The sequence below is a fragment of the Coregonus lavaretus genome (genome assembly GCF_964263955.1).
Source record: "Coregonus lavaretus genome assembly, contig: SUPER_35_unloc_1, whole genome shotgun sequence".
NCBI classification, from domain to species: Eukaryota; Metazoa; Chordata; class Actinopteri; order Salmoniformes; family Salmonidae; genus Coregonus; species Coregonus lavaretus.
The window spans coordinates 5,369,938-5,396,389 of NW_028167181.1; the positions used below are offsets into that span (position 1 = coordinate 5,369,938).

A 26,452-nucleotide genomic window follows, 5' to 3' on the forward strand; every position below is an offset into this window, starting at 1 on the left:
ATTGAAGAACCCTGGTCTATGGGAAGTGATCTGTCGACCTGTGTGGAGCTAGATACATACAAATAGAAAGGTAGTAGTAATACGTTTTCAAATATGAACATGATGGCTATGTTTGCAAAACTGAAATGTTGACATTTTCAAACCTTCAAAGACCTAAGATGAGTGATCATTATAGGCCTTAAGCCTAGAGTTTGTACGCATGGCCCATGTGTGTTTTGTATAATTTATAAAGTCAATGTAAGATAGGTATGTCCATTCTACGTTATATATTTCTATGTGTGAACGTTCCTCAACGTTGTGGCTTGCTGAACGCAGCCCTGAATTGTTCTTTCACCACACCCCTCAGCTGATTGGTTAATTAGGTGAATTAGCTTGATTGACCACAGGTGTGGCTACTTAGCATATTAGACACGACTCTATATAAAAGGATGGCTGATACACGTCATAATGGTGTGATAACCTGATTCTCCGTGTGTCTGGCTGGCCACTTTATGTGTGTTTGCGACTGGCTGTATTTGAATTGAGTTGTGTATTTGGTCTCCCACTGAGCTACTTTGCATGCCGTGCGGCGGCCTTTAACCCAGCACCATGAGAGCTCTGTTTGAGACTCTGTTTGTCCTGCCCTTCCACCAACTAGACATCTAACTTGTGTGAACTTGGAAATGTGTAGCTTTTATTGTATTTAAATACCTTTCAATAAATCAAATGTATTTATAATGCTCTTTTTACATCACCTTTTTACAGACCAGATTTGTAAACTGAAGGATTTGTCATTTTAAAATAAATAGTCCAAATAAGGGGACTAAGTCTGCATGTATGGAAATGCGGTCTGCCAATGGAAATCTAATTCGTATGGATGTACAGTACCAGTCAAAAGTTTGGACACACCTACTCATTCAATGGTTTTTCTTTATTTTCTATTATTTTCTACATTGTAGAATAATAGCGAAGACATCAAAACTATGAAATAACACATACGGAATCATGTAGTAACCAAAAAAGTGTTAAACAAATCAAAATATATTTTAGATTTTAGATTCTTCAAAGTAGCCACCCTTTGCGTTGATGACAGCTTTCCACACTCTTGGCATTCTCTCAACCAGCTTCACCTGGAATGCTTTACTGACAGTCTTGAACAGTCTGACTGTCACGCTCTGGCTCCGGGACTTTGTATGTTGAGCCAGGGTGTGTTCGTTTCGTTGTGTTCTGTTTGGTTGGGTTGTCTATGTGGTGGTTTCCTTCTTTGGTCGTGTGACTCCCAATCAGTGGTAACGAGTGTCAGCTGTCGGCTCGTTATCTCTGATTGGGAGCCATATTTAAACTGTGTGTTTTCACCTTGTGTTTGTGGGTTTTTGTTCTATGTTCAGTCGTTGTCACTGAGGACTTCATGATCGTGTTTTGTTTTGTATTCTCGTGTATTACATTAAAATCAATATGTTCGCTACCAACGCTGCGCTTTGGTCCTCCTCTCTCGTAGACGATCGTGACAGAAAAACCCACCAAGATGGGACCAAGCAGCGTGTCCAGGAGCCGTCGCCAGGGAGATCCCTCACAGATCTCCTTCGCCTCCTGGACTGGGTCAAGCCGAGTGAGGAGGAGAAGGGCTTGACACTATGGCAGAAGGGCGAGAGGCTGGCGAGGGATATGGAGACCTGGTCCACGGGTAGGAGAGACGGCCCAAAAAATTTTAGGGGGGGGCTCACGACGTCGGACCAGCAGGAGGCCGCGATAGAGCGGCCCAGTGGGTTGCTGGAGAAGGCCGCCGAGTTACGGCGGCCACTGGTCGAAGAGGGGATGGAGGAAGTAGAGGCACGGCGAGAGGTACTGGCGTGTGTTGCCAGTCCGGTCCGGCCCGTTCCAGATCCCGGTGTAGGGCCAGTGGTGTGTGTCCCTAGTACAGTCCGGTCCATCCAAGCTTCCCGCACCAAGCCAGTGGTGTGCGTCGTCAGTCCGGCACGGCCCGTGCCTGCTCTCCGCATCAAGCCTGTGGTGCGTCTCGTCAGCCCGGCTCTGCCCGTTCCTGCTCTACGCACCAAGCCAAAGGGGTGCGTCGCCAGCCCAGCCCGGCCTGTCCCTGCTCTACGCACCAAGCCAAAGGGGTGCGTCGCCAGCCCAGCCCGGCCTGTCCCTGCTCTACGCACCAAGCCAAAGGGGTGCGTCGCCGGCCCAACCCGGACTGTTCCTGCCACTCGCACCAGGCTAAGGGTGCGAGTCGTCAACCTGGGTCAGCTCGTTCCGGCTACTCGCACCAAACCAAGGGGGCGAGTCGTCAACATGGTTCAGCCTATGCCTGCTACGCGCACCAAGCCAGGGAGGCGAGTCGTCAGCCTGAGGAGGTCCGTTCCGGCTCCACGCACCAAGCCGAGGATGCGTATCGTCAGCCAGGTCCGGTCCGTCCCTGCCTCACGCGCCAAGTTAGGGGTGCGCGTCATCAGTCCGGATCCAGCCAGCTGGGTTGGATCGGACCGGGGCCATTACGGGGGGATGGATGTAGGATGGTGGTCAAGCCCGGAGCCAGAGCCGGAGCCGCCTCCGAGGAGCAACACCCACCCAGCCCTCCCCTATTTGGGTTCTTTGAGGCGCGGTCGCAGTCCGCGCCTTTAGGGGGGGGTACTGTCACGCTCTGGCTCCGGGACTTTGTATGTTGAGCCAGGGTGTGTTCGTTTCGTTGTGTTCTGTTTGGTTGGGTTGTCTATGTGGTGGTTTCCTTCTTTGGTCGTGTGACTCCCAATCAGTGGTAACGAGTGTCAGCTGTCGGCTCGTTATCTCTGATTGGGAGCCATATTTAAACTGTGTGTTTTCACCTTGTGTTTGTGGGTTTTTGTTCTATGTTCAGTCGTTGTCACTGAGGACTTCATGATCGTGTTTTGTTTTGTATTCTCGTGTATTACATTAAAATCAATATGTTCGCTACCAACGCTGCGCTTTGGTCCTCCTCTCTCGTAGACGATCATGACACTGACAGTCTTGAAAGAGTTAACTCTGAGTCTTCCTTTCCTGTGGCGGTTCTCATGAGAGCCAGTTTCATCATAGCGCTTGATGGTTTTTGCGACTGCATTTGAAGAAACTTTCAAAGTTCTTGAAATGTTCCGTATTGACTGACCTTCATGTCTTAAAGTAATGATGGATTGTCGTTTCTCTTTGCTTATTTGAGCTGTTCTTGCCATAATATGGACTTGGTCTTTTACCAAATAGGGCTATCTTCTGTATACCACCCCTACCTTGTCACAACACAACTGATTGGCTCAAACACATTAAGAAAGAAATTCCACAAATTAACTTTTAACAAGGCACACCTGTTAATTGAAATGCATTCCAGGTGACTACCTCATGAAGCTGGTTGAGAGAATGCCAAGAGTGTGCAAAGCTGTCATCAATGCGAAGGGTGGCTACTTTGAAGAATCTAAAATCTAAAATATATTTTGATTTGTTTAACACTTTTTTTGGTTACTACATGTTTCCATATGTGTTATTTCATAGTTTTGATGTCTTCACTATTATTCTACAATGTAGAAAATAGTAAAAATAAAGAAAAACCCTTGAATGAGTAGGTGTGTCCAAACTTTTGACTGGTACTGTATATTTATATTCTTATTACAACCACAGTATAGTATGAGGTTTTTGTGTTTTCTTGGGTTTTGGGTGAAAGATGTTCAGTGGTCTTTCCTCTATAGGACAGCACCTCAGGGTCCCTCTTTCCTCCTCCCTCCCCCCATCCTCCCGTTCTGTCCCCCTCCCCAGATTCCTGTGTAAGCCTGACTGATGGCATCACAGGGAGACAGGATACATGTTGGGATCTGAATCCCGGTCCGGAAACACCAGCCGGGGAACGTCCACCATCTTGAAGAGCTGCCAGGCGTAGCATGGCGTCAGAAACCCATGGTGTGGTTAGCATACAGACACGGAACACACGTGTGAGAACACACAGCCACAGAGCATGCACACGTGCGAAGACACACACACACAGACAGACAGACAAACAGACACACACATACACACACACACACACACACACACACACACACACACAGACAGACAGACAGACACACACACAAACACCTCAACTCTCTCATGAGAACCAGCTGCCAAGGCCTTTTATAACACCCACAGTCTCTCTCTCTCTCTCTCTCTCTCTCTCTCTCTTTCTCTTTCGCTCTCTCTTCTCTCGCTCTCTCTTCTCTCCCTCGCTCTCTCTCTCTCTCTCTCTCCCTCCTTTTCTCCCGTCCTCTCTCTTCCCTGTAGCCTCTCTTCTTACCGCCTCATTTGTCATCTCCACTCACTGGCTGTGTGAGCGGTAGCTGACAGACGGGGTATAAGCCTGGCCTGTCTGGTGTTGAGAGCCGGGCCTTCCACGCTGAATAGAGAAACTATGTACCAACGCCGGAGGAAAACATGTAACGACACACACTGGCACACTCCCCCATTGACAGCTGCCTTAGAAAGGTAGAGTATTTTTTCTCTATATCTTGGTTAGTCTAGCTCTCTCTCTCTCTCTCTCTCTCTCTCTCTTTCTCTCTTTCAGTTCAATTCAATTTAAGGGCTTTATTGGCATGGGAAACATATGTTTACATTGCCAAAGCGAGTGAAATAGATAATAAACAAAAGTGAAACAGTAAACATTACACTCACAAAAGTTCCAAAAGAATAAAGACATTTCAAATGTCATATTATGTGCAAATAGTTAAAGTACAAAAGGGAAAATAAATAAACATAAATATGGGTTGTATTTACAATGGTGTTTGTTCTTCACTGGTTGACTTTTTGTTGTGGCGACAGGTCATACATCTTGCTGCTGTGATGGCACACTGGTATTTCACCCAATAGATAAGGGAGCTTATCAAAATTGGATTTGTTTTCGAATTTTTGTGGGTCTGTGTAATCTCAGGGAATTACTGTATGTTTCTCTAATATGGTCATATATTTGGCAGGAGGTTAGGAAGTGCAGCACGGTTTCCACCTCATTTTGTGGGCAGTGTGCACATAGCCTGTCTTCTCTTGAGAGAAGTCTGTACATCTCTCTCGCTCTCGCTCTGTCTCTCTGTCTCTCTCTCTCTCTCTCTCTTACACTTATTTCCCTTTTCTCTGGCTAACTCTCCTGTCTTCGGGCCCCTCCCCCTCCCTCATTTTACCTCGCTTGAACAAGAGAATGGCTTTTGACTCATACTGGTGTGTGTGCTTGCGTGTGTGTGTGATGTGCATGTGTGTGGCTGATGGGGGGCATTATTGAGCATGTAGAAAAATGTTGGACAGCAGTTTTGTGGTCTACTGTGGTCTGGGGTTGCACAGTGTGAAAAGCAGGCTGCCACTCATACATTTCACCACTGTGTGTGATTCAGATGCCAAATATGATGAAGGGTTATAGCGCCGCCGCCGTGCCAGCCTATGCTTGCCGTAGCTGGCTGGGCCACCATCATCTTGCCTCTTAAAGGCCCACTCCGTTATTTTCCAGCCGTTTTTGATCATTAAAATGAGTGCTGTTTTGTCGCCAAGCCAATCAGAAATAGTTTTCCCAACAAAAGGGCTTTATTAATCCCGCAGGTGAAGATACCGGATGTGGAGGTCCTGGACTGGCGTGGTTACACGTGGTCTGCGGTTGTGAGGCCGGTTAGACGTACTGCCAAATTCTCTTAAATGCAGCTTATGGTAGAGAAATTAACAATTCAGTTCTCTGGCAAAAGCTCTGGTGGACCTTCCTGCAGTCAGCTTTCCAATTGCACACTCCCTCAAAACTTGAGACATCTGTGGCATTGTGTTGTGTGACAAAACTGCACATTTTAAAGTGGTATTTTATTCTCCCCAGCACCTGGGTAATGATCATGCTGTTTAATCAGCTTCTTGATATGCCACACATGTCAGGTGGATGGATGATCTTGGCAAAGGAGAAATGCTCACTAACAGGGATGTAAACACATTTGTGCACCAAATTTGAGAGAAATTATTTCTATTTTTTTATTTCAGCTCATCAAACATTGGACCAAGACTTTACATGTTGCAGTTTTATATTTTTGTTCAGTGTAGTATTTAAGCGAGTTCAACAGATGTAAGGTCAATACTGTGGTTGTTTGGCAGTTTTAGCTTTCTTTTACAAAATGGCCGACACTACATATACATCAAGGGATGCATTAAACATCTGAATTAGTTTCCTGGTTTCCCATGGTCTTTTGAGGTAAATCATCATTATTTGAACGAGTAGGTTGCCTGTAAACATTTAATGAGGCTCATGTGAAATAAAAAAAATTCTGAAGACCCGATGGAATGCGTTCAGTAATTGTGACATATTGTCTGACATTTAAATACCCCAAGCCGTCATATCTCATCTCTCGTCACGGTTTTCAACAGCAGGCCCTGTTGAGTGTCATCGACATCCACTGACGAGCTGCATTGGGTAGAGGCAACTGCAGAAGAGCCAGGCCTCTTACAAAGCGAGCTGAGCTGTCTCTACGGCGATTGGTCCAATAGCGGGGCCTGGGCCACCCACCTGGAGGACTAATGGAATGCTTTTTACTGGATTGCCTGTCTGTCTGTGCCCCCCTCCCCAGCTTGGATGGTGGTGGGGTGGTGGGGCTAGCGTCATTACTACCTGGGAGAGTGAGAGGGTGTGTGTGTGTGTGCTTGTGGAGTCTGTGTGTTTATGTGAGAAATGTGTGTGTGTGGGAAAGCTCTTTGTGAGGACTCGGGGGAGATGTGTGTGAGCCAGGGAAAACTAAGCCTATCACAGGAGGCTTCTGAGGGGAGGACGGCTGGAATGGAAACCATGTGTTTGAGTTCGATACCATTCAATTGATTCCGTTCCAGGCATTACGATGAGCCCGTGCTCCCCAATTAAGGTGCCACCAACCTCCGGTGATGCCTGTACCTAGGACCTTTTTTCTGGTCAGTTCAGTTGCTCTTGGATCCTACTCACGACTCATACATGAGTAGGATCCATTAGACTAGATGAATGGAACAACTCTGATAGAATACAGTTGAGCAATAGAACTGAGATCTTTTAATATTAAACGGTAGGTGAGTGTACAAACATAGTCCATATACATACCTAACAAATCCTCCACCTGTGTCCAAGCAAACCTCTAGACAAACATACAACAGGCTACATGTTGACATTCCTGCTTGGATAAGCCCCCACTCCAATATGACAACGGTGTTGGTTAGGCCGTTGCCCACTGTGTATCAGTGTTTGCAGATCAGGTCAAACAGTGGTGTGCCACAGTACCAGGCTGTGTCTATATTTGCTGTGATCAGCTCTGTGACAGACTGACAGAACACCTGGCAGAGGGCCAGCACACACTGAGAGGTGTGTGTGTGTGTTGGTGATGTGCTTCAGTGACACTGAAAGACTAGAGCAAGGTGACTCAGTGCTGTAGGGTAAGCCTACTGTGTCAAGGCAGTTTGTGTGTGTGTGTGTGTGCACAAGTGCATGTGTGTCTGGGTAGCTACATGTACATGTATGTGTATGTGTGTGTGTTTGTGGGTGGAGAGGGGGTGTATTTGCTTGAGTGATATGGAGAGCTGGAAACTTCAAGATGGAAAGTAGAAGAGGGAGAGCCTGGCGGACTGATGACAGACTGTGGGTGGGGACCATAGCGATGCCACACACTACAACGACAACTGTCAATCATCTGGTTGCTATAACCCCCCAAACACATATGCCAATACACTGTAGATCAAACAAGCTCAAATGTTGCTCCCCTGTCACTGACCTTGTCTGTGATTGGCTGTGGCCTTAAACTGAGCAACTGGCTTCAACAGAAAACAACAGGAGTAGCCTACACATGTTACTGTGAAAACATATTATGGAGTTCTATGTGTGTTTAATGTGGTGTTAGTGACAAGTCTCTGATCTTTCCCAACTTTTTCATTCTGTCAGGTATCCCATATCACTTTGCCCTGAGGCCTGATCCCTCCAGAAGACAACCTGAGGTCTGACACCTCCAGAAGACAACCTGAGGCCTGATCCCTCCAGAAGACAACCTGAGGTCTGACACCTCCAGAAGACAACCTGAGGTCTGACACCTCCAGAAGACAACCTGAGGCCTGATCCCTCCAGAAGACAACCTGAGGCCTGATCCCTCCAGAAGACAACCTGAGGCCTGACACCTCCAGAAGACAACCAACCTGGGTTCTGAAACCTCCAGAAGACAAACCAACCTGGGGTCTGAAACCTCCAGAAGACAACCAACCGGAGGTCTGACACCTCCAGAAGACTACCTGAGACCTGATTACTCCAGAAGACAACCTGATGCATGACACCTCCAGAAGACAACCTGAGGCCTGACACCTTCAGAATACAACCAGAGGCCTGATTACTCCAGAAGACAACCTGAGGCCTGATCCCTCCAGAAGACAACCAACCTGAGGCCGGATCCCTCCAGAAGACAACCTGGGTTCTGACACCTCCAGAAGACAACCCTTCCCAGCTGTTTGTTATTGTATTTCTATTTAACCTTTATTTATACAGGTACGTCAATGCTAAAATCTACTGTACTTTTATTCCTCTAGGGATGGATTGTGTGACATTTTGTGGTGCAACTCTCCAAGATGGCCACCATTATAAAGACTACATGTCCCATAATACCCGTAACCCCTTCCTTCCCCAGGCATAGCTGAAGGTGATTAAGAGCTGACACTGGTGTGGTTTGTTAGCAACAAAAACCTATTAAATGTGTTGTATATAATGTTTTATTCCTACAGGTTGTTCTCATTGAGATAATATCTCCTTCATTAAGCACTAGTCAACCTCAGGGCCAGAAGAGGCCAGACTGAAAAGGAGCCATTGTCTGAAGAACTTTGACTGGAGTAATATTTGTGTTTGTTTGAAATGTAATTTATGCTTTTGTGTTTTGAGATTATTTTGCTGACAGTGTGATTTGCGTTTAGTTTCCACCTGTGAATGTATAATCTTCATTAAAGCACTTTTTGGTAAAGCGCAACCTTGTCTGCCTCCCTTCTGCATGCAATCTTCTGCTCCAATAGGCTTTGAGAAGGAGATGAGGATGTGGGGAATAAAGGAAATACAATTGAGATTCACTCTGTCTGCAGGTGTCAATGTCAATTACCACCAAAGGTGTAAGCCAAATACCCAATATCCTCCAGCCAGCCCTTCTAACAAAAGTTGAGGGAGGTAATTGCTTTCTAGGGAAAGGTAACATAAATATACCTTTTTAAAAAGGGCATCGGCAAGATTGGAACCTGTGACCCTCTGGTCCCAATTATAGTGGCTAGGCTGCTGCACCAGCAGGGAGGTCACAGTCTGTTCAGTCAAAGTTAGAAAAGGGGCGATTTCGACCCGATTTAAGCAACTCATAAATGGAATGGATTTCCCTTTTTATGCACTTTTTCTCTATGCGTATTCTGACCTTGAACTATGCAGGTTTCTGCTATCGCCAGTTAACGCTTGATCTGATTGAATCCAGGCCTTAATTCCCTCATAATTCTACCACCTTTAGATGAGAGGAAACTATAAGGTTGGGCGAACCTGCCAGTTCCAAGTGGAAAAAGCATATTTATTTTCCCCTATAGAAATAACAGCATTCTCCATGCACTGTAATTTATAAATTGATAAGCTAGTAAATGAGAAATTTGTTTGGAAAAGGGGATTGTAAATACATATAGCAATTGTTTTAGAGGATTTTTCCTTATGATCCCTGGAGACTAATGTAAAGCAAACTGAAAATCATATCAACATGACATGTATTGCGGCCCCTTTTACACAGTGAAGTATAGCTGTGCTGTTATTCAGAATTTCCATTGTGTGCACTCATAATTTACGTGGATGAAAATTGAGACCCAAGCTATAGGCTTATGTAGGGCTGAACCTGCTGAGTTGATGTATGTGCTTTAGAATGTTTTAATTATATGCCCGGGACTTTCTGTTTTACTTTACAATCTGTATCATGTTAAATATTAGCCACTACCAGGAGCCACCATCAGTAATACTAACATACATTTATAACTGTCACTTTAGTGTTAGTTTTCATCGTTCAATTCCGTTTACCTTTCTATCCTTTCTCAAGTCCCTGTAGTTGTTCCTGAGGGTTGTTAGCGTTAGTGGATCATACTAGGCTAATGTTGTGCGATAATTTGGGACACGTAACCTATTTGAATCATAATGGAATGGAGCAGGTTAAACCTGGAACCTGGCGCCCGATTCATGACGACTGGACCGTTGTCATACAGTTCCATGATTAGTGAGGATTAAAGTAGATTTATAGATTTATTGTTCAACCCTTATTGTACACTTTTTCCACCTTCCAATATTTAATGGTTTGAACATGAATATGACAACTTTCAGGATGAATCAAACCACTGTATTTTTGATTTATCAATATATTTAGTGGGTAAAGGCTCTCCAAACTTTTTTTTTATACATTAAAAACCCTAAAATGTGCCTAAATAATCTACAAGATCAGAGTATTTTTAAATCTACCAGTTGGTGCTGAAACAACATATATTTAGATGGCTTTCTTTTATTGATCCCTATATTCTGAACCCATTGTATTCTAGTGAGTCTGTCAACAAAATTCTAATTAAAGGTACACCGTATTTAAAGGGATTGCTTACTGAAAAACGTATTGAATGAAAGCTCCAAGAGAAAATCTATTGGCCAGCGAGTGGGAGGGTTTTCAGCGGTTTAATTAAATGTATTCAGCGCCTGCAAGGGAACCACGCCTCCAATGCCCGTTAAGCATCTGCATAAGATAAGTCTGAATACCAACTATTGAGAAGTGCGAAGGAAAGGCGTTCATTTCCTAAATCGGAATTGGCCCCAAAGTGAATAGATTAGAAGTTGGGTAAGATTGGAAAACAAGTTGCAATCGGGATTCAAACTGGCAACTGTGTGGGTCACAATCCATGTGTAACACCCACCTCCAACCTACTACCTCTAAGCAGAGATGGGCAGTATTTCAATTACTTCTGAGTATTTAGTTAATTGTATTACACTGGGCTGAACTACACTCCAATGTATTTTATAACAAAATACTTTTCTATACCATTTTTTATAGCGGTTCACCATTTTGTGGCCCCCTTTCACCCTGCATTGGTATCAGAAGTCTGCTGGCACTATGGTGTGATAAGAGCGTCTGCTAAATGAACTAAATATAAAAACAAGGTTTTGTCTAGAAGGGATACAGTTTTTGTCAAAATTGACTTTTCGTAGCAGGTTTAGGAAAACTTACGCAACAGGTTAGGAGAATTAACTAGCAGGTTAGGAGAATTAGATTAAGCTGGATCCCATTTAGACTCCAAAACAAGGCCAATAATAATACCCAATGTACTTTGTTGTTCATTTTCATATGTTCATTTTCACATACACCTTTACATTTTGGTCATTTAGCAGACACTCTTATCCAGAGTGACTTACAGTCAGTGCATTAAGGTAGATAAACAATACATCACAGTCATAGCAAGTAAAACGTTTCTGTAACAGTTACTGTTCGGGCCGCCTACTTGCACATTTATTTCTGTATTTTAAAATCCAAAATATATGTATTTTAATTAAATACATTTCAAAATACAAGTAATTTATAGTTTATTTTGATACATTGATCTTTATGGTATTTTGTAATTGTATTTCTTGCCCATCACATCATCTAATGTAACAGCTTTACTCCACCAAGTAACCACCCACATTTTACACTTACACACATGAACACTATAAGTGAAATCTATACATCATTTTGATGGTTATCTGCACCATCTAGTGGTAATCAGCTGTTAAAGTATGTGTGAGGCTTTGTTAACCTTGGCCACAGCTCTATCCTCTTCTTTGATGCTTTCCTCAGGACTGGGCCGTCACCACACCACCTGGTGGCACTAGAGGAGGTTGCAATCGTTATTGCTCTTGCTCAAGGTCTTTCTTACATAGATCTTCTCTCCTTGCCGCCTTCTCAAAACGCATTGGAGGAGAATATCCTTCAGAGATTCTCGCGTTCTCATTGGGTTCTGAGACCGTGGGGAGAAAGGGCACGAGAAGAGACATTCCTTCCAGACCAACTTCCTCTCTGCCATCCTGCTCCTCCCAATCAGAGAGACAACAAAAAAAACACACTAACCTTGGTGTTTATTTGAATAAGTTACATTGAGAGATTTTTATTGTAATTTTTAACATCAAGGTATATCAATATTGTCTTGTAATCCGGTGCAAGGGATGAAACCAAAAACAATTCTGTGCAGCACAAAGAATCCCTCCCATCACAATAGTTCTATATAATTACTGTGTATCTATATATGCATATACTTTATCACAGTTACAAAAATAAAATACGATACCGTAGATGCGCTACTATACACACACACAAGGTGAAAACAAAACACTGAAAAGCTGTACAGTCCTCATTGAGGGCAAAGATACACACGATAATGGTTTAAAAAAAGATCAAGAAAATAAAATGAAGGAAATATATAGCCTTTAAAAAAACTTGAACGCACAGCCAGTTCCAAACTGAATCTGCTTATTCTGCCGACAAACGAGACCGTTTCAAGTTGTGCTTCCCTTACAAAAATGAACGCTATAGATGGGTTTTCGGTTGGTTCAGCTTCAACAATAGTATCATTGCGCTATACTGTATCGGTCCTTTATCAGAGACATCCAGGAGGATTTCAATGAATGAAAAATAATACTGACAGAAAAAATAGAAATGTACACTTCATAGATACAAACCACAGTAGGCCAAACCACCTGTGTCGAATACAACCCCTTCCTCCTGCACAACACACATACCAACCTCCTCCCAACCAAACCACACCCACCCACCCAACAGTGATCAAATGGGTGAAACCCTTATTGCCCTGTCTGTTACACACATACAGTTTCACATTGGATTTGCAGAAGGGAAAACCACTGAGAATGAAGTCCTCAAAATGCTGGAGAAAACCTAGACAGACCCAGAGGCCAGAACTTGGAGTGTACAGTAGTATTCAATTGCTTTAGTAGATCCTGGCCTTGACCCCACTCTCTGAGGGTCTCAGGGAGAGTGGGATATGCAAAAATACACATTTCCAATTCACACATGCGTATTAATACACACTTGTACCCACCAAATGATGATGATGATGATTATTATTATTATTACTATTATTATATGCAACAGTCTATGTTGCTTTGGTAACTTGTATTGTGTATTCTTACATGTGCTGCCATTCATTCCTGGGATATGACTAGGGAAGGACAATCAACAAGGGATAGGGACTAAGGATCCCCTGACAAAGTGTAAGGGGTTGGGTACTTTGCATCTGGTTATTGATGTTAGTATCCTTAAATTAAATATGCCACCATGTTCACTTTTTATAAAATGTTCCCTTTTCTGATTGAGACAGCATTGCTAGTGTATTCCATTGTCCTCGTAATACAGTATTTGTCTGTAAGCACTGTCAGCTAAAGCTAGTCCTATCGGATTCCATGACTTATAGACAGCTACACTCTATTGATGACTGACTAACGGACATTCTGATACAGTGAAAACAACTTTGCCAACGGTTGAAGAGAATAAGGCTAACTCCAATAAGCGGAAAACTCCTATAAGTTATAGCGCAATACATCAACCATTTTTTCACAAATATTTCCACGTCATTGGTAAAATACACATTGAGAATATTTTTTAAACGTTATTTCATATCATGGAAACGGTTCCAATTTTTGCTTATACGCCACTTAAAAAACAATTGAACTACACAATTGAGTATTTTGTTTCCGTAAATATTCCTCGCCAATTGATAACCATTGGCTCAAATACAGTAGATGTAATCATGAGACATACCTAAATCACACAGAGGACTTGTGTGATATAGAATGCCAACGAAACAATGTACTGTAGATCGCAAACGAACTACACCCTCGGATAGAAAATCGGGTAGATCTGCCATTGACACCACTCAGCTCTACTGTAGGCCTACACTCCTGCAAGAGGCAGAGGTGGCCAGTTTGGTGTAACTTTGGTGTCTTTATTAAATCACACTTTGAATTCTTACATACCTCACTCTCAGTTTAGGTCTGTATGAAAAGACACATCAAAGATATCCTCTCCTTAGCGCACTGATTGAGAGGGGTGAAAGTTTGCTTGACCAACCATCCCTTTGACCAAGCCCTCAACCATTACGAGACAAAAGCGAGGGGATCCGTCGGAAACATAAATCTGTTGTTTAGCATGAAATGGATATGGTCTCTCTAGGAAACTATCCATGCATGCAAACAGAAGGCTACCCTTTTCAAACAGGAATAATCGAACATATATTTAGCTTGAACGTACTTAGAAGAAGTTAATCTGATAAGATAAAACACTAAAACATGCCTGACCTACAGTGTCTAACAAAGTGTGAAACGTGACCTAAACGTGATCTAACGGACCAGATAACCGCCCAGTAATAGTAGCCTACAATATGTGACGATGAGAAAATTATGTTAGTCTAGAAGTTTCCACAAAGTACAGAGAAGGATAGTAACGGCCATTTTGAAAGACACAGCCAATGTAAACCTAGACGAAGCCAGGAAAGACAAGGATTGAGGGGACTGTAGAAGCTCCTGAAGTAAAAAAACTTCTAAGGATAAAACCGAGAAAAACTCTTTTTGGAAACAAAAGAAAAAACAACCATAGCATTTTATAGCATTGGTTTGATGGTAAATGTCCACGATGGCATTCAAAACGGCATCATTGCTTATTTTTCCATATATATTTTTCAAAAGTCTGTTTCGTTAGCACTCGTTGCCGTGACACCATGCTGTTGTTGATCTCGCCACAGCCGATTTCGTCCTCATATCTTCGTCGTAGTTAGATCTCCTTTTTAGCGGAGTAAAAGGGTGTGTTTACGGGAATGTTTGGGGGTGGCGGGAGCTGGGGATGCAAGGATTAGGATTGGTCGCCTGGGAAAACTGCTGCTGCTGATTGGCCGTTGCCATGGCAACGACCTTAGGGCAGGGGCACCAGGATATCCACGTAGTTGACGGGGAAGAATCCAGAGCTGCCGTGGATCATGCCCTCGTACCAGTTGTCGTCGATCTTGTTGGTGAGGGTGATGATGTCCCCCTCTTTGAAACCCAGCTCGCCCTCGTTCTCGGGGTCGAAGTCATACAGCGCCCTACAGGATGGCTGGTCCAGGGGAGCTGGAGAGAGAGAGAGGGATGGAGAGATGGTGAGAGAGAGAGAAAGAAAGAGGGAGGGATGGAGAGAGAGGGTGAGAGAGATGAACAGAGCGAGAGAGAGAAAGAGATTGAGCGGTGGCCCGATGGAAAGGGATAGATGGAGAGAAGAGAAAGCAGAGTTAAAATGTGTGGCTGGAGAGGTGTATGGTATAGATAGAAAGATGGTGGTGAATCCTAACTTCCACAAGGTCAAATGTTCACTTAGACTCCAATTGACATCAATGGATGAGCGAAAATGAAGTTAATTCAACTAAGTGAAAATTCAACTTAAATAGAAGTTAGGATTATTCCCATATTTAAAAAAAGATGTAAGAGTATCTCCGGAGTAAAGAGCTTACCTGGAGACCTTGCTGAAAGGGGGGATGGAGGGAGACAGGGAAGAACAAGAGAGGGAGGGGGAGACAAGGCAAAGAAAAGAGAAAGGCATAAAAATGAATGTGTATTTCGGTGATCGATTGATAGACATATTGAACAGACAGTAGTGTTGTCACGATACCAGAATTCGATACCAGGTTTAGTACTGTATCACGATACTCGATACCATCACGATACTCGATACCAAAACGATACCAAAATGATACCATGGCAAAAACAAGAAGGCATATTAGCCAAAGCCACAGAATGACACTTGATCCAGACTGATCAACTCAGCTACTGCTCTGTTCAATCGTTGGGCATCTTTTGAGTTCTTTTGGGGCGGCAGGTAGCTCAGTGGTTAAGAGCGTTGTGCCAGTAACCGAGAGGTCGCTGGTTCTAATCCCCGAGCCGACTAGGTGAAAAATCTGTCAATGTGCCCTTGAGCAAGGCACTTAACCCTAATTGCTCCTGTAAGTCGCTCTGGATAAGAGCGTCTGCTAAATGACTAAAATGTAAATATCATTACATTTGAATTGTTTTAAGTCAACCTTTTCCAGAGACATCCATGTATACATTAATGAATCAATTATACAATCAACTTGACTTTGTTTTTATCAATCTATCTATATACACATAATAACATAATGGTAATAATTTATTTGAAATGGTAAATCTCTATTGATAAACTGGGTAAATCAAGATATAGCCTAGGCCTATTCACAATACAGGTGAATGCATATTCAATAGGAGTGTGTGCATGCATTGAGTTATTGAGCTTGTTTGGCTGAAAAACAATATGTTCCCCTTCCATTTGGGACTTGTTTTATTGTACTGATCAACAACATTTCTATAGAAGTAGCTTCTTTTATAAAATGTGCGCTCTCTCTTTAACCAGTAATGATGTCATTCACGAGGCAAAAGAGAGGGGCAGCATATCAGAGCACAGTCCGTTAGGGATGCGAAGTTCAGCTCATTTTACTGACTGATCTTTTCGACTCATTCAGTCAAAATGTTGAATCTTTTGACACATTTAGTTCATTTGAGCATGCAGGACGCCCTACCGGCGAACGATGAACTGAAAACTCCCAGTGCAGGCTGGCAATGAGTAAGTGGAGCAGGCACGGTGCGCGCTAGAATAAGGGGTCGGCTGTGCTGATAGACGTGCTTGATCCGTGAGACACATTTGACAAAAGTACCGAAAGTAACAGAAATTCTAGTACCGAACCGTTTTTCATGTTCTAGTATCAAAAAAGTATCAAAGTTTTGGTATATCGTGCAACACTAACAGACAGAAAGACAGACAGAAACAAAGGGAGACTAGGGAAATCAGAGGAGAGAAAGGTGTCAAAATGTTGGTTTGTGTTGTCAATTGATTGATAAACATCTCGAAAAGACAAACGCGCAGACAGAAAGGCAGACCGACAGAAAGGCAGACCGACAGAAAGGCAGACCGACAGAAAGGCAGACCGACAGAAAGGAAGACCGACAGAAAGGCAGACCGACAGAAACAAAGGCTGGAAAACTGACATAAACCTGGAATAAAAACAAAGACAGAGACCGGAGAGAAATCAGGAAACAGACTGGAGCCAGAAAGACAGTCCAAGAAAGAGGGATAGACTGACAGAAAGAAAAGCGTAGAGACAGACAGTTCATATAGACACACAGACAGTTCATATAGACACACAGACAGTTCATATAGACACACAGACAGTTCATATAGACACACAGACAGTTCATATAGACACACAGACAGTTCATATAGACACACAGACAGAGTGATACAGTAGAGATATTCTATCGTATCTCTCCAGGATTCACTCTAGGCTCACCTGGAGATCTTGCTGCAAAGAGGAAGAGAGAGAGAGAGAGAGAGAGAGAGAGAGAGAGAGAGAGAGAGAGAGAGAGAGAGAGAGAGAGAGAGAGCACATGTGGGAGAAAGAGAAGAATAGAGGTATTTATGTTTAACTGCAATTGATATAGTTGGATAAAGGGATGGATGGATGGGTGGATTATGGCAATGAAGAGATGGCTTGGACAATCACCAGACAGATGGACGGAGAGACGGACAGACAGAAAGACAGACAGAGGGACAAACAGTGATAGAGTGACAGAAATAGACAGAGTGACAGAGAGATATTTTAGTATCTCTCCAGGATTCGCTCTTGGTTTACCTGGAGACCTTGCTGCAAAGAGGAGAGGAATTAAAAAGCAAAAGGAAGAAGAAGCAAGCAATAGAGGTAGAATAAATACATGTGATTTATAGCATTTGGGAAGTGGATGGATGGAGAAATGGAGTGTTGGAGAAATGAAGCTATGGAGAGATGAAGAGAATGAGAAATGAAGAGATGGAAAGATGAAGGTGATTAGCCAGCCAGACAGCGATAGATGGACAGGCGAACGGACAGATGACTTAGCTCACCTGGAGACCTTGCTGCTGGATGGAAAAACAGAACCAAAAAGAAGAAAGAGTAGACAGGTCTTTATTTTCACTTGCCTGATAGGAGGATGGATGGAGAGATGGAGAGATTGATAGACGATGGGACGACACAGACAGAGAGACAGAAATAGACATAAGGAAAAGAGAAAGAAAAGAGAGAGAAATTGATAGTGATGGAGGGAGAGGGAGAGAGAGAGACGGATGGATCGTATTTGTATTTATTATGGATCCCCATTAGTTCCTGCCAAGGCAGCAGCTACTCTTCCTGGGGTCCAGCAACATAAGACAGTTACATACAGTTTAAAATACTACATGGCATTACATTTCATAACACTTAGTGATGGAGAGAGAGAGAGAGAGAGAGAGAGAGAGAGAGAGAGAGAGAGAGAGAGAGAGAGAGAGAGAAGAGAGAGAGAGAGAAAGAGAGAGAGAGAGAAAGAGAGAGAGAGAGAGAGAGAGAGAGAGAGAGAGAGAGAAATAGAGAGAGGGATGTCTGGTTTAATGGTAGGAGTGGAGTCTCACCTGGGGACCTGGATCCTTGGATGGCTCCATTGTGGTTCTCACTAGAGAGGTCCAGGGACTGACGCGGCTTAGGTATGAACTCTTTCTTGGGCTTGTTGGAGGAATCCCTTATCCTATGGATAATACATTGCAGAAACAAGCCCATATAGTAAAGAGGGTACTGATCCCAATTCCCCACCACCCCTCTGTGTCGCTCATTGAAAGAATGAATAGAATCTATTCATTCTATTTCTACGGCATACTTAAGGGTTGGGGTCAAGGGTTATTGGGATCAATTCCATCTCACTTCTGGCGAATTCAGAGAATTCAGGAAAGGAATAATCTGGCATTTCAATTCTTGATCCGAAGATGATTGGCATGGTATGGTATTGTCCCCCTACTCTCTACTAGGGTTGCGAAAACTCCAGAAACTTTCCCAACATCCACAGGTTTTTCTCCAGCCAGGATTTCAAAATAAAAAACCTGGGAACTTTGGGTTAAATTTGGTAATTTCGCAAAAATACTCCCTACTCTGCACCTCCATCCGGTACTGACCGGTCATGGAGACAGACACACTGATTATAATGATATATAATGATATATATATTATTATAAATACTGACCGGTCCTCCATCTTGGACTGCAGCTGGGTGAGGATCTCGGCACACTGCCGATGGTACTCCACCTGGGCTTGGACCAGTGCGGCTAGCTGGCTCACCTGTTCAATCTGCTGACGCAAACACAAAAGGCCCAACGGGACGACTGTTACATATGGGCGGCGTGGCCGAAGTCCCACAGTATACATCCGGACTCACTGGTCTGGCTAAGATACAGAAACTACAGTACGATACTGCAAGGTCAACACAGAACACAGCCACCTTTTCTGGCTAACTTACAGATACTAGGATATGATAACACAAGGTCAAGAAAGACTGGATGGATCGATAGATGGGTGGAGAAACCATTATAGAACATAGAGCTCAACTGTTATTCAAATTATTTATCCATTTATAGAAGTATTATTAATCTGATTTCTGAGGCTCTAGGTTCCCTGATGCTGCCTTGATGAGAACCTCCAGTCCACACAATACAAGGTTACATGCAGACAGTGAGTCAAAGTCAGCCTGTGATGGTCTTCCACTGACAAGAGCTTTGGATCACGACCCCCTCCGTTGCCGTGGTTGCAGCTGGCCAGAGGGGGAAGTGACTTGGACTAGAGACAGGGAAGGAGAGAAGAGGACAGAGACTAGATAATAGACAGACAGTTCGCTGAGAAAAAATACAACTATTGAACATCAAACTTGTACATGTGCTCAGTGGTGGACAGAAGACGCAGTGTAAAGACATGACTACTATTGCTATTACTGTTACTACTGCTACTACTACTAATACAACTACTACTACTGCTATTGCTGCTACTACTACTACTACTGCGGCTACTACTACTACTACTGCTACTACTACTGCTACTACTACTACTATCGCTACTACTACTACTACTACTACTACTACTGCTACTACGGCTACTACTACTACTACTACGGCTACTACTACTACTACTACTACGGCTACTACTACTGCTATTGCTGCTACTACGGCTGCTACTACTACTACTACTACTACTGCTACTACTACTACTACTACTGCTACTACTACTGCTACTACTAGGAATAGAGGTATTTAGTGCTTTGACCCACAGGTAGACAGTATACTTCCATTTACTAACTAGTTCACCACTTCACACTGAACCTACAGTACAGGAGGAAAAACATGGTGCTCATGTGTCAATGGTGGGTCATAACACACACACACACACACACACAGACACACACACACACACACACACCGTGTGAGAAGGAAGAGTAGGAAGAATGGTAGAAACACACTGCATGGGAGGAGGAGGAACGGTAGAAACATATTCCTTACATCACTCTCCAACAGGTTGAACATGCTGAGCTCAGCGATCTCCTTGGTATCGTCAAACTTCTCCAGAGCCTGTTTGATCTCGTCGTCCGTCACCTTGCCCTGACGCTTCTTCTTGTAGTCGAAGTCCAGGCGGCGGCCTTCCAGTTTCTTCAGGTGATGCTGCGAGGAGAGGAAGGAAAAAGATGGAAGGAAGGAAAGAAAGAAGGAAATAAAGGATGTCAAGAGTGACAGGTTAGATAGGGATCACTCCAAATGGTTAGATCGGAATCACTCCAAATGGTTAGATAGGGATCACTCCAAATGGTTAGATAGGGATCACTCCAAATGGTTAGATAGGGATCACTCCAAATTGTTTGATAGGAATCACTCCAAATGGTTAGATAGGGATCACTCCAAATGGTTAGATAGGGATCACTCCAAATGGTTAGATAGGGATCACTCCAAATGGTTAGATAGGGATCACTCCAAATGGTTAGATAGGGATCACTCCAAATGGTTAGATAGGGATCACTCCAAATGGTTAGACAGGGATCACTCCAAATGGTTAGACACCCTTTTCACACTATCGCGCCAACCCGAACCGTACTGTGCTGGTACAGCTCAGCTTGACTCAGTTCTGCTCAGGGGTGTGAGTCAACTCATGGCCTAGTCCTGAAACAAACCCCAACCTAGGATCCGACAGGCTTATGCCAGCAACATAATCAGAAGTGAAGGTTGTGCCTTATCAGACACCTTCAGGCAATGATTATTCAGAGTTAATTATAAACTTTTAGTATGCCAGAGTTGATTTTTCCTCTGCCCTTAGGACAAAAAAGTCCAAATGAAGCTCTCCGAGCATCTGAACTTTATTAGCTGAGTATTGATTCTGTGGTCTGGCAGGGAGACGGATGTAATTGCATTGGGCAACTCCAACCAGAGAGTAGAGTAAATACGCTACCTATCCCTCCAGGGCAGTAAACATTGACTGAGCGCTAGGAGTTATCCCCCTGATGTCAATGTCTAATTGAAGTGATCGTTACTCCACTTATTTATGTGCATATAAAGATGCAACGTTGGCATTACCGTTACATTTTTTTATTAACGTTTTCCTGGTCTGCTTTCGACGTGACTAGGATTTGAGCTGTATGTTGTAATGTATGCAATGACTTCCAATATGTCTAATTAATGACATAGAAGAATGACGGTACATCGGTCCCGCAACATGTTTTCGTGATGTCTGTCTTGCTATGTTGTTATTATGGTGTTGTGTCTAGCTTGATATGTTATTATGATTGTGTTATGTCTGTTTTGCTGTTGTATTATTATGTCTGTCTTGTGATGTCATGCGAGCACACTGTCTGTGTTATCCTTGTATTTTGTATGTAGGCCTTTTTTTATATGCAGTACTCACTCAAAAAAGAGACCTGGGTCCAGGGGTGAAAGTAGATTTAATTTCTTACCAGTACGAGACACCCAAGTGCGCGAACATTTTTTTTTTTTAATACTACAAAAATTACAGGGTAGCCTACTTTGCTGACACTGACAAGCAGATCAATAAAAACGACGTTGTCTGATCCATCTAATCGGCGAGAAAGTGAGACACAAATACAATATGATGTCCATCTAACCTGGAGGAGGAAATTATTGTCCAAAAACAAACAATAGTGGCACTGACCCAATGACAAAGACAGTGAATATGCACACTCACCGGGGATATGGCCAATGTTCTCTGCTAGTGGCAATATGATAGGCTACTGTTCGCTCAATTAAGTGAAGAATTTTGATAACAAAAAAAAAGATTCATGTATTTTCATTGTCATCTCTTTACAGCAATAGCCATTTGCTTTCCAAACAGTTTTTCCGTGATTGTATTTTTAAATATTGCGGTATACCTGGCTGGGTCTCTCTGCTTTTCACTGACAGTCGCAACTCAACAATCATCTATTTGGTATTTGCCCAAATTGCGGGCCCTTCCGACTGTGGGCTATGCGATTTAAAACAATCCACAGCTTTTTGATTTTATTTAGCTACTTAAAATGTACTTTAGGGAAAGCTTCCCCTCGCCTTATGGACACACCACCTACAGTGAGGGAAAAAAGTATTTGATCCCCTGCTGATTTTGTACGTTTGCCCACTGACAAAGACATGATCAGTCTATAATTTTAATGGTAGGTTTATTTGAACAGTGAGAGACAGAATAACAACAACAAAAATCCAGAAACACGCATGTCAATAATGTTATAAAATGATTTGCATTTTAATGAGGGAAATAAGTATTTGACCCCTCTGCAAAACATGACTTAGTACTTGGTGGCAAAACCCTTGTTGGCAATCACAGAGGTCAGACGTTTCTTGTAGTTGGCCACCAGGTTTGCACACATCTCAGGAGGGATTTTGTTCCACTCCTCTTTGCAGATTTTCTCCAAGTCATTAAGGTTTCAAGGCTGACGTTTGGCAACTCGAACCTTCAGCTGCCTCTACAGATTTTCTATGGGATTAAGGTCTGGAGACTGGCTAGGCCACTCCAGGACCTTAATGTGCTTCTTCTTGAGCCACTCCTTTGTTGCCTTGGCCGTGTGTTTTGGGTCATTGTCATGCTGGAATGCCCATCCACGACCCATTTTCAATGCCCTGGCTGAGGGAAGGAGGTTCTCACCCAAGATTTGACGGTACATGGCCCCGTCCATCGTCCCATTGATGCGGTGAAGTTGTCCTGTCCCCTTAGCAGAAAAACACCCCCAAAGCATAATGTTTCCACCTCCATATTTGACGGTGGGGATGGTGTTCTTGGGGTCATAGGCAGCATTCCTCCTCCTCCAAACACGGCGAGTTGAGTTGATGCCAAAGAGCTCCATTTTGGTCTCATCTGACCACACCACTTTCACCCAGTTCTCCTCTGAATCATTCAGATGTTCATTGGCAAACTTCAGACGGCCCTGTATATGTGCTTTCTTGAGCAGGGGGACCTTGCGGGCGCTGCAGGATTTCAGTCCTTCACGGCGTAGTGTGTTACCAATTGTTTTCTTGGTGACTATGGTCCCAGCTACCTTGAGATCATTGACAAAATCCTCCTGTGTAATTCTGGGCTGATTCCTCACCGTTCTCATGATCATTGCAACTCCACGAGGTGAGATCTTGCATGGAGCCCCAGGCCGAGGGAGATTGACAGTTCTTTTGTGTTTCTTCCATTTGCGAATAATCGCACCAACTGTTGTCACCTTCTCACCAAGCTGCTTGGCGATGGTCTTGTAGCCCATTCCAGCCTTGTGTAGGTCTACAATCTTGTCCCTGACATCCTTGGAGAGCTTTTTGGTCTTGGCCATGGTGGAGAGTTTGGAATCTGATTGATTGATTGCTTCTGTGGACAGGTGTCTTTTATACAGGTAACAAGCTGAGATTAGGAGCACTCCCTTTAAGTGTGTGCTCCTAATCTCAGCTCGTTACCTGTATAAAAGACACCTGGGAGCCAGAAATCTTTCTGATTGAGACGGGGTCAAATACTTATTTCCCTCATTAAAATGCAAATCAATTTATAACATTTTTGACATGCATTTTTCTGGATTTTTTTGTTGTTATTCTGTCTCTCACTGTTCAAATAAACCTACCATTAAAATTATAGACTGATCATTTCTTTGTCAGTGGGCAAACGTACAAAATCAGCAGGGGATCAAATACTTTTTTCCCTCACTATATGCCTTTTAATTGTGGCATAAACACAACCAATCATGATGTTTTCATCTGACTGTCAAACAACCACTTAACAAAGGCGCTCCCCGCGCACATTCGTCCACTCAGAAAATAATTCCAGCATCCAAACCCCAACAGTGCACATGCATCCACAATTTGATGAATGGAACGAGACATCTGCTACAGAACACCTACATGTATTGTAATTACATTCTGCGATTGTCATTAGGCCTACACTTGTAGCCTGAATTGATGCATCTACTGTTGTCCACACTCGCCTCGGCCACTCATCTCCGCCTTGACAAAATGTAAATGTTCTCCTCAAACCACAACGCAATTTGGAGCATATACCACCTGGTTTCCAGTCATTTCACTAATGTTTCATGTGGCTGACATGGATTAATGTTAAATCATTGTGTAATAGCCTATAGTTTTTTGGGCATGTTGTATTAATTGTGATAGGCTCACATTTTACCGGTAAACCGTACCCCCACTATTTATTTTGCCGGTAAGGCGTACCGGACCGCCTTACTTTCACCCCTGTCTAGGTCTCAATGCTACATAAAATATAAAATAAAATGAATAAATCCGGTCTTACCGCAATCTCCTTGAGGTCTTTGTCGTGGAGGGTCTGCAGCGGGTCCAGGAAGTTCTGCTTGACCTCCATGTCTAGAGCGTCCTTCACCTCCCCCAGCTCACGCATGGACTCCCCAGCATCGATCAGAGCCAGGCCTGGAACAGACAGGGGCATAATATAACAACATGAACTCCTAATATAACAACATCGTCAATGTTGTGTATGAGTGCTAAGCTAGCCCGGTCCAATGTCTGTTTGGTCATAAGAGCTGGCAAGACAGCACAAAAAAATCTGGGGGCAGGCTAGCGACCAGCACCATTATAAATAGACAATGGCTGTGATCGAAATCTGTCTTGCCTACTACTTACTAAAACTACATACTGGGTGCTAATAGTACTACTACTATTTAGAATGTACTGTTTAGTAAAAAGGTATGTAGTAAGCAACAAATATCAACATACTACTCATCCATACTGAGGAGTTATCTAATGCGCATTCGATCTTGTTCGCTGCCATTCGTTCATTTTTGTAGAGCGAGTCCCCTATTCTGATTATGAGCTGTTGTCAAACACACGGGTGAAAAGATGATTCTCTTCAATAGTGTGCAGCGAATTCTACTAGATGAAAAGACTAAAAGAGTATAAAATCCTGGCATTTAAACCATACAACATTTTCGAAATTTCACATGCAATAAAACGTTATATTTCGGCATACCCATAAGCCTCCTATTTAGAACGCAAGTACGGGTATTCTGACACAGCCATTGTGACTTACCAAAGTTGGACTCTTCCCCGAGCTCCCTGCCAAACTTCTGCATGGACTCTCCCAGGATGGTCTCTGTCTGGATATAGCCCAGACCCTTTTCCTGGCCACGTATCTTAGACATGGAGTTGATCATGGTCATCTTGGCTCTGGAGGCTGTACACGCAAACAATGAATGAATGAATGAATCAATAAATCAATCACTCAATCACCCAATCAATTAATCAATCAAACTTGCCGTACAAGTTATTTTTTTTTTAAATGCGCTTGATTATGATGTATTGTCATGTGTATAATTGATTAAATTAAATAAAAATCTATAAAAAGGGTTGACCAAAACACTGTGTGATTGAGTAAAATGTATTCTAATGTAATGTTTTGGTTGGGTGGATGTTGGTCCATAGGAAATGATGTGTCTGTGTCCCAAATGGCACCCTATTCCCTATATAGTGCCCTACTTTGACCAGGTTCCATAGGGCTCTGGTCAAAAGTAGTGCACTACATAGGGGATAGGGTGCCATCTGAGACCAGACATGGTAAGTGTCTCTCACCTGGGTTGGGCTGTAGATACTCAGTGGTCTTGGTCATAATGTCCAACACCGCCCTGCTGGTGGTGTCCACCTTCTATAACCCACACAGATAGATGGATAGAGAGGAGGAGAGGGAGGGAGGGAGAGAGAGAGAGGGGGGTGTAGGGGAGGAAGAGAGAAGAAGAAGGAGAAAAGATGGAGAGAATGAGAGAAAACACTGGAGGAGGAGGAGGGCATTGGTTCCTTTGAGGCTGTCATGTTGTACAACATGCCTGGATAGAACATGGAGGGGCTTTACTCTGTAGTGTGGTGGTGGAGGGAGAGACACCATGCCTGGATAGAACATGGAGGGGATTTACTCTGTAGTGTGGTGGTGGAGGGAGAGACAACATGCCTGGATAGAACATGGAGGGGCTTTACTCTGTAGTGTGGTGGTGGAGGGAGAGACAACATGCCTGGATAGAACATGGAGGGGCTTTACTCTGTAGTGTGGTGGTGGAGGGAGAGACACCATGCCTGGATAGAACATGGAGGGGATTTACTCTGTAGTGTGGTGGTGG

At 43.4% G+C, this 26,452-nt stretch overlaps 1 protein-coding gene across 1 annotated transcript in view; it reads right to left on the minus strand.

The window, feature by feature from the left end:
* Nucleotides 1-12,073: 12,073 nt before the first annotated feature.
* Nucleotides 12,074-26,452, minus strand: part of sh3gl2a (SH3 domain containing GRB2 like 2a, endophilin A1) — a 67,466-nt gene continuing 53,087 nt past the window's right edge. Inside the window, exons 3-9 of the mRNA XM_084188556.1 lie at nucleotides 25,914-25,986; nucleotides 25,375-25,518; nucleotides 24,622-24,755; nucleotides 20,358-20,516; nucleotides 19,055-19,161; nucleotides 18,453-18,565; nucleotides 12,074-15,097 (exon numbers count right to left, since the gene is read on the minus strand). Of these exons, the coding sequence (XP_084044682.1) occupies nucleotides 14,904-15,097; nucleotides 18,453-18,565; nucleotides 19,055-19,161; nucleotides 20,358-20,516; nucleotides 24,622-24,755; nucleotides 25,375-25,518; nucleotides 25,914-25,986 (924 nt within the window). The 3' untranslated portion in view covers nucleotides 12,074-14,903. The remainder of the gene's footprint in view (nucleotides 15,098-18,452; nucleotides 18,566-19,054; nucleotides 19,162-20,357; nucleotides 20,517-24,621; nucleotides 24,756-25,374; nucleotides 25,519-25,913; nucleotides 25,987-26,452) is intronic.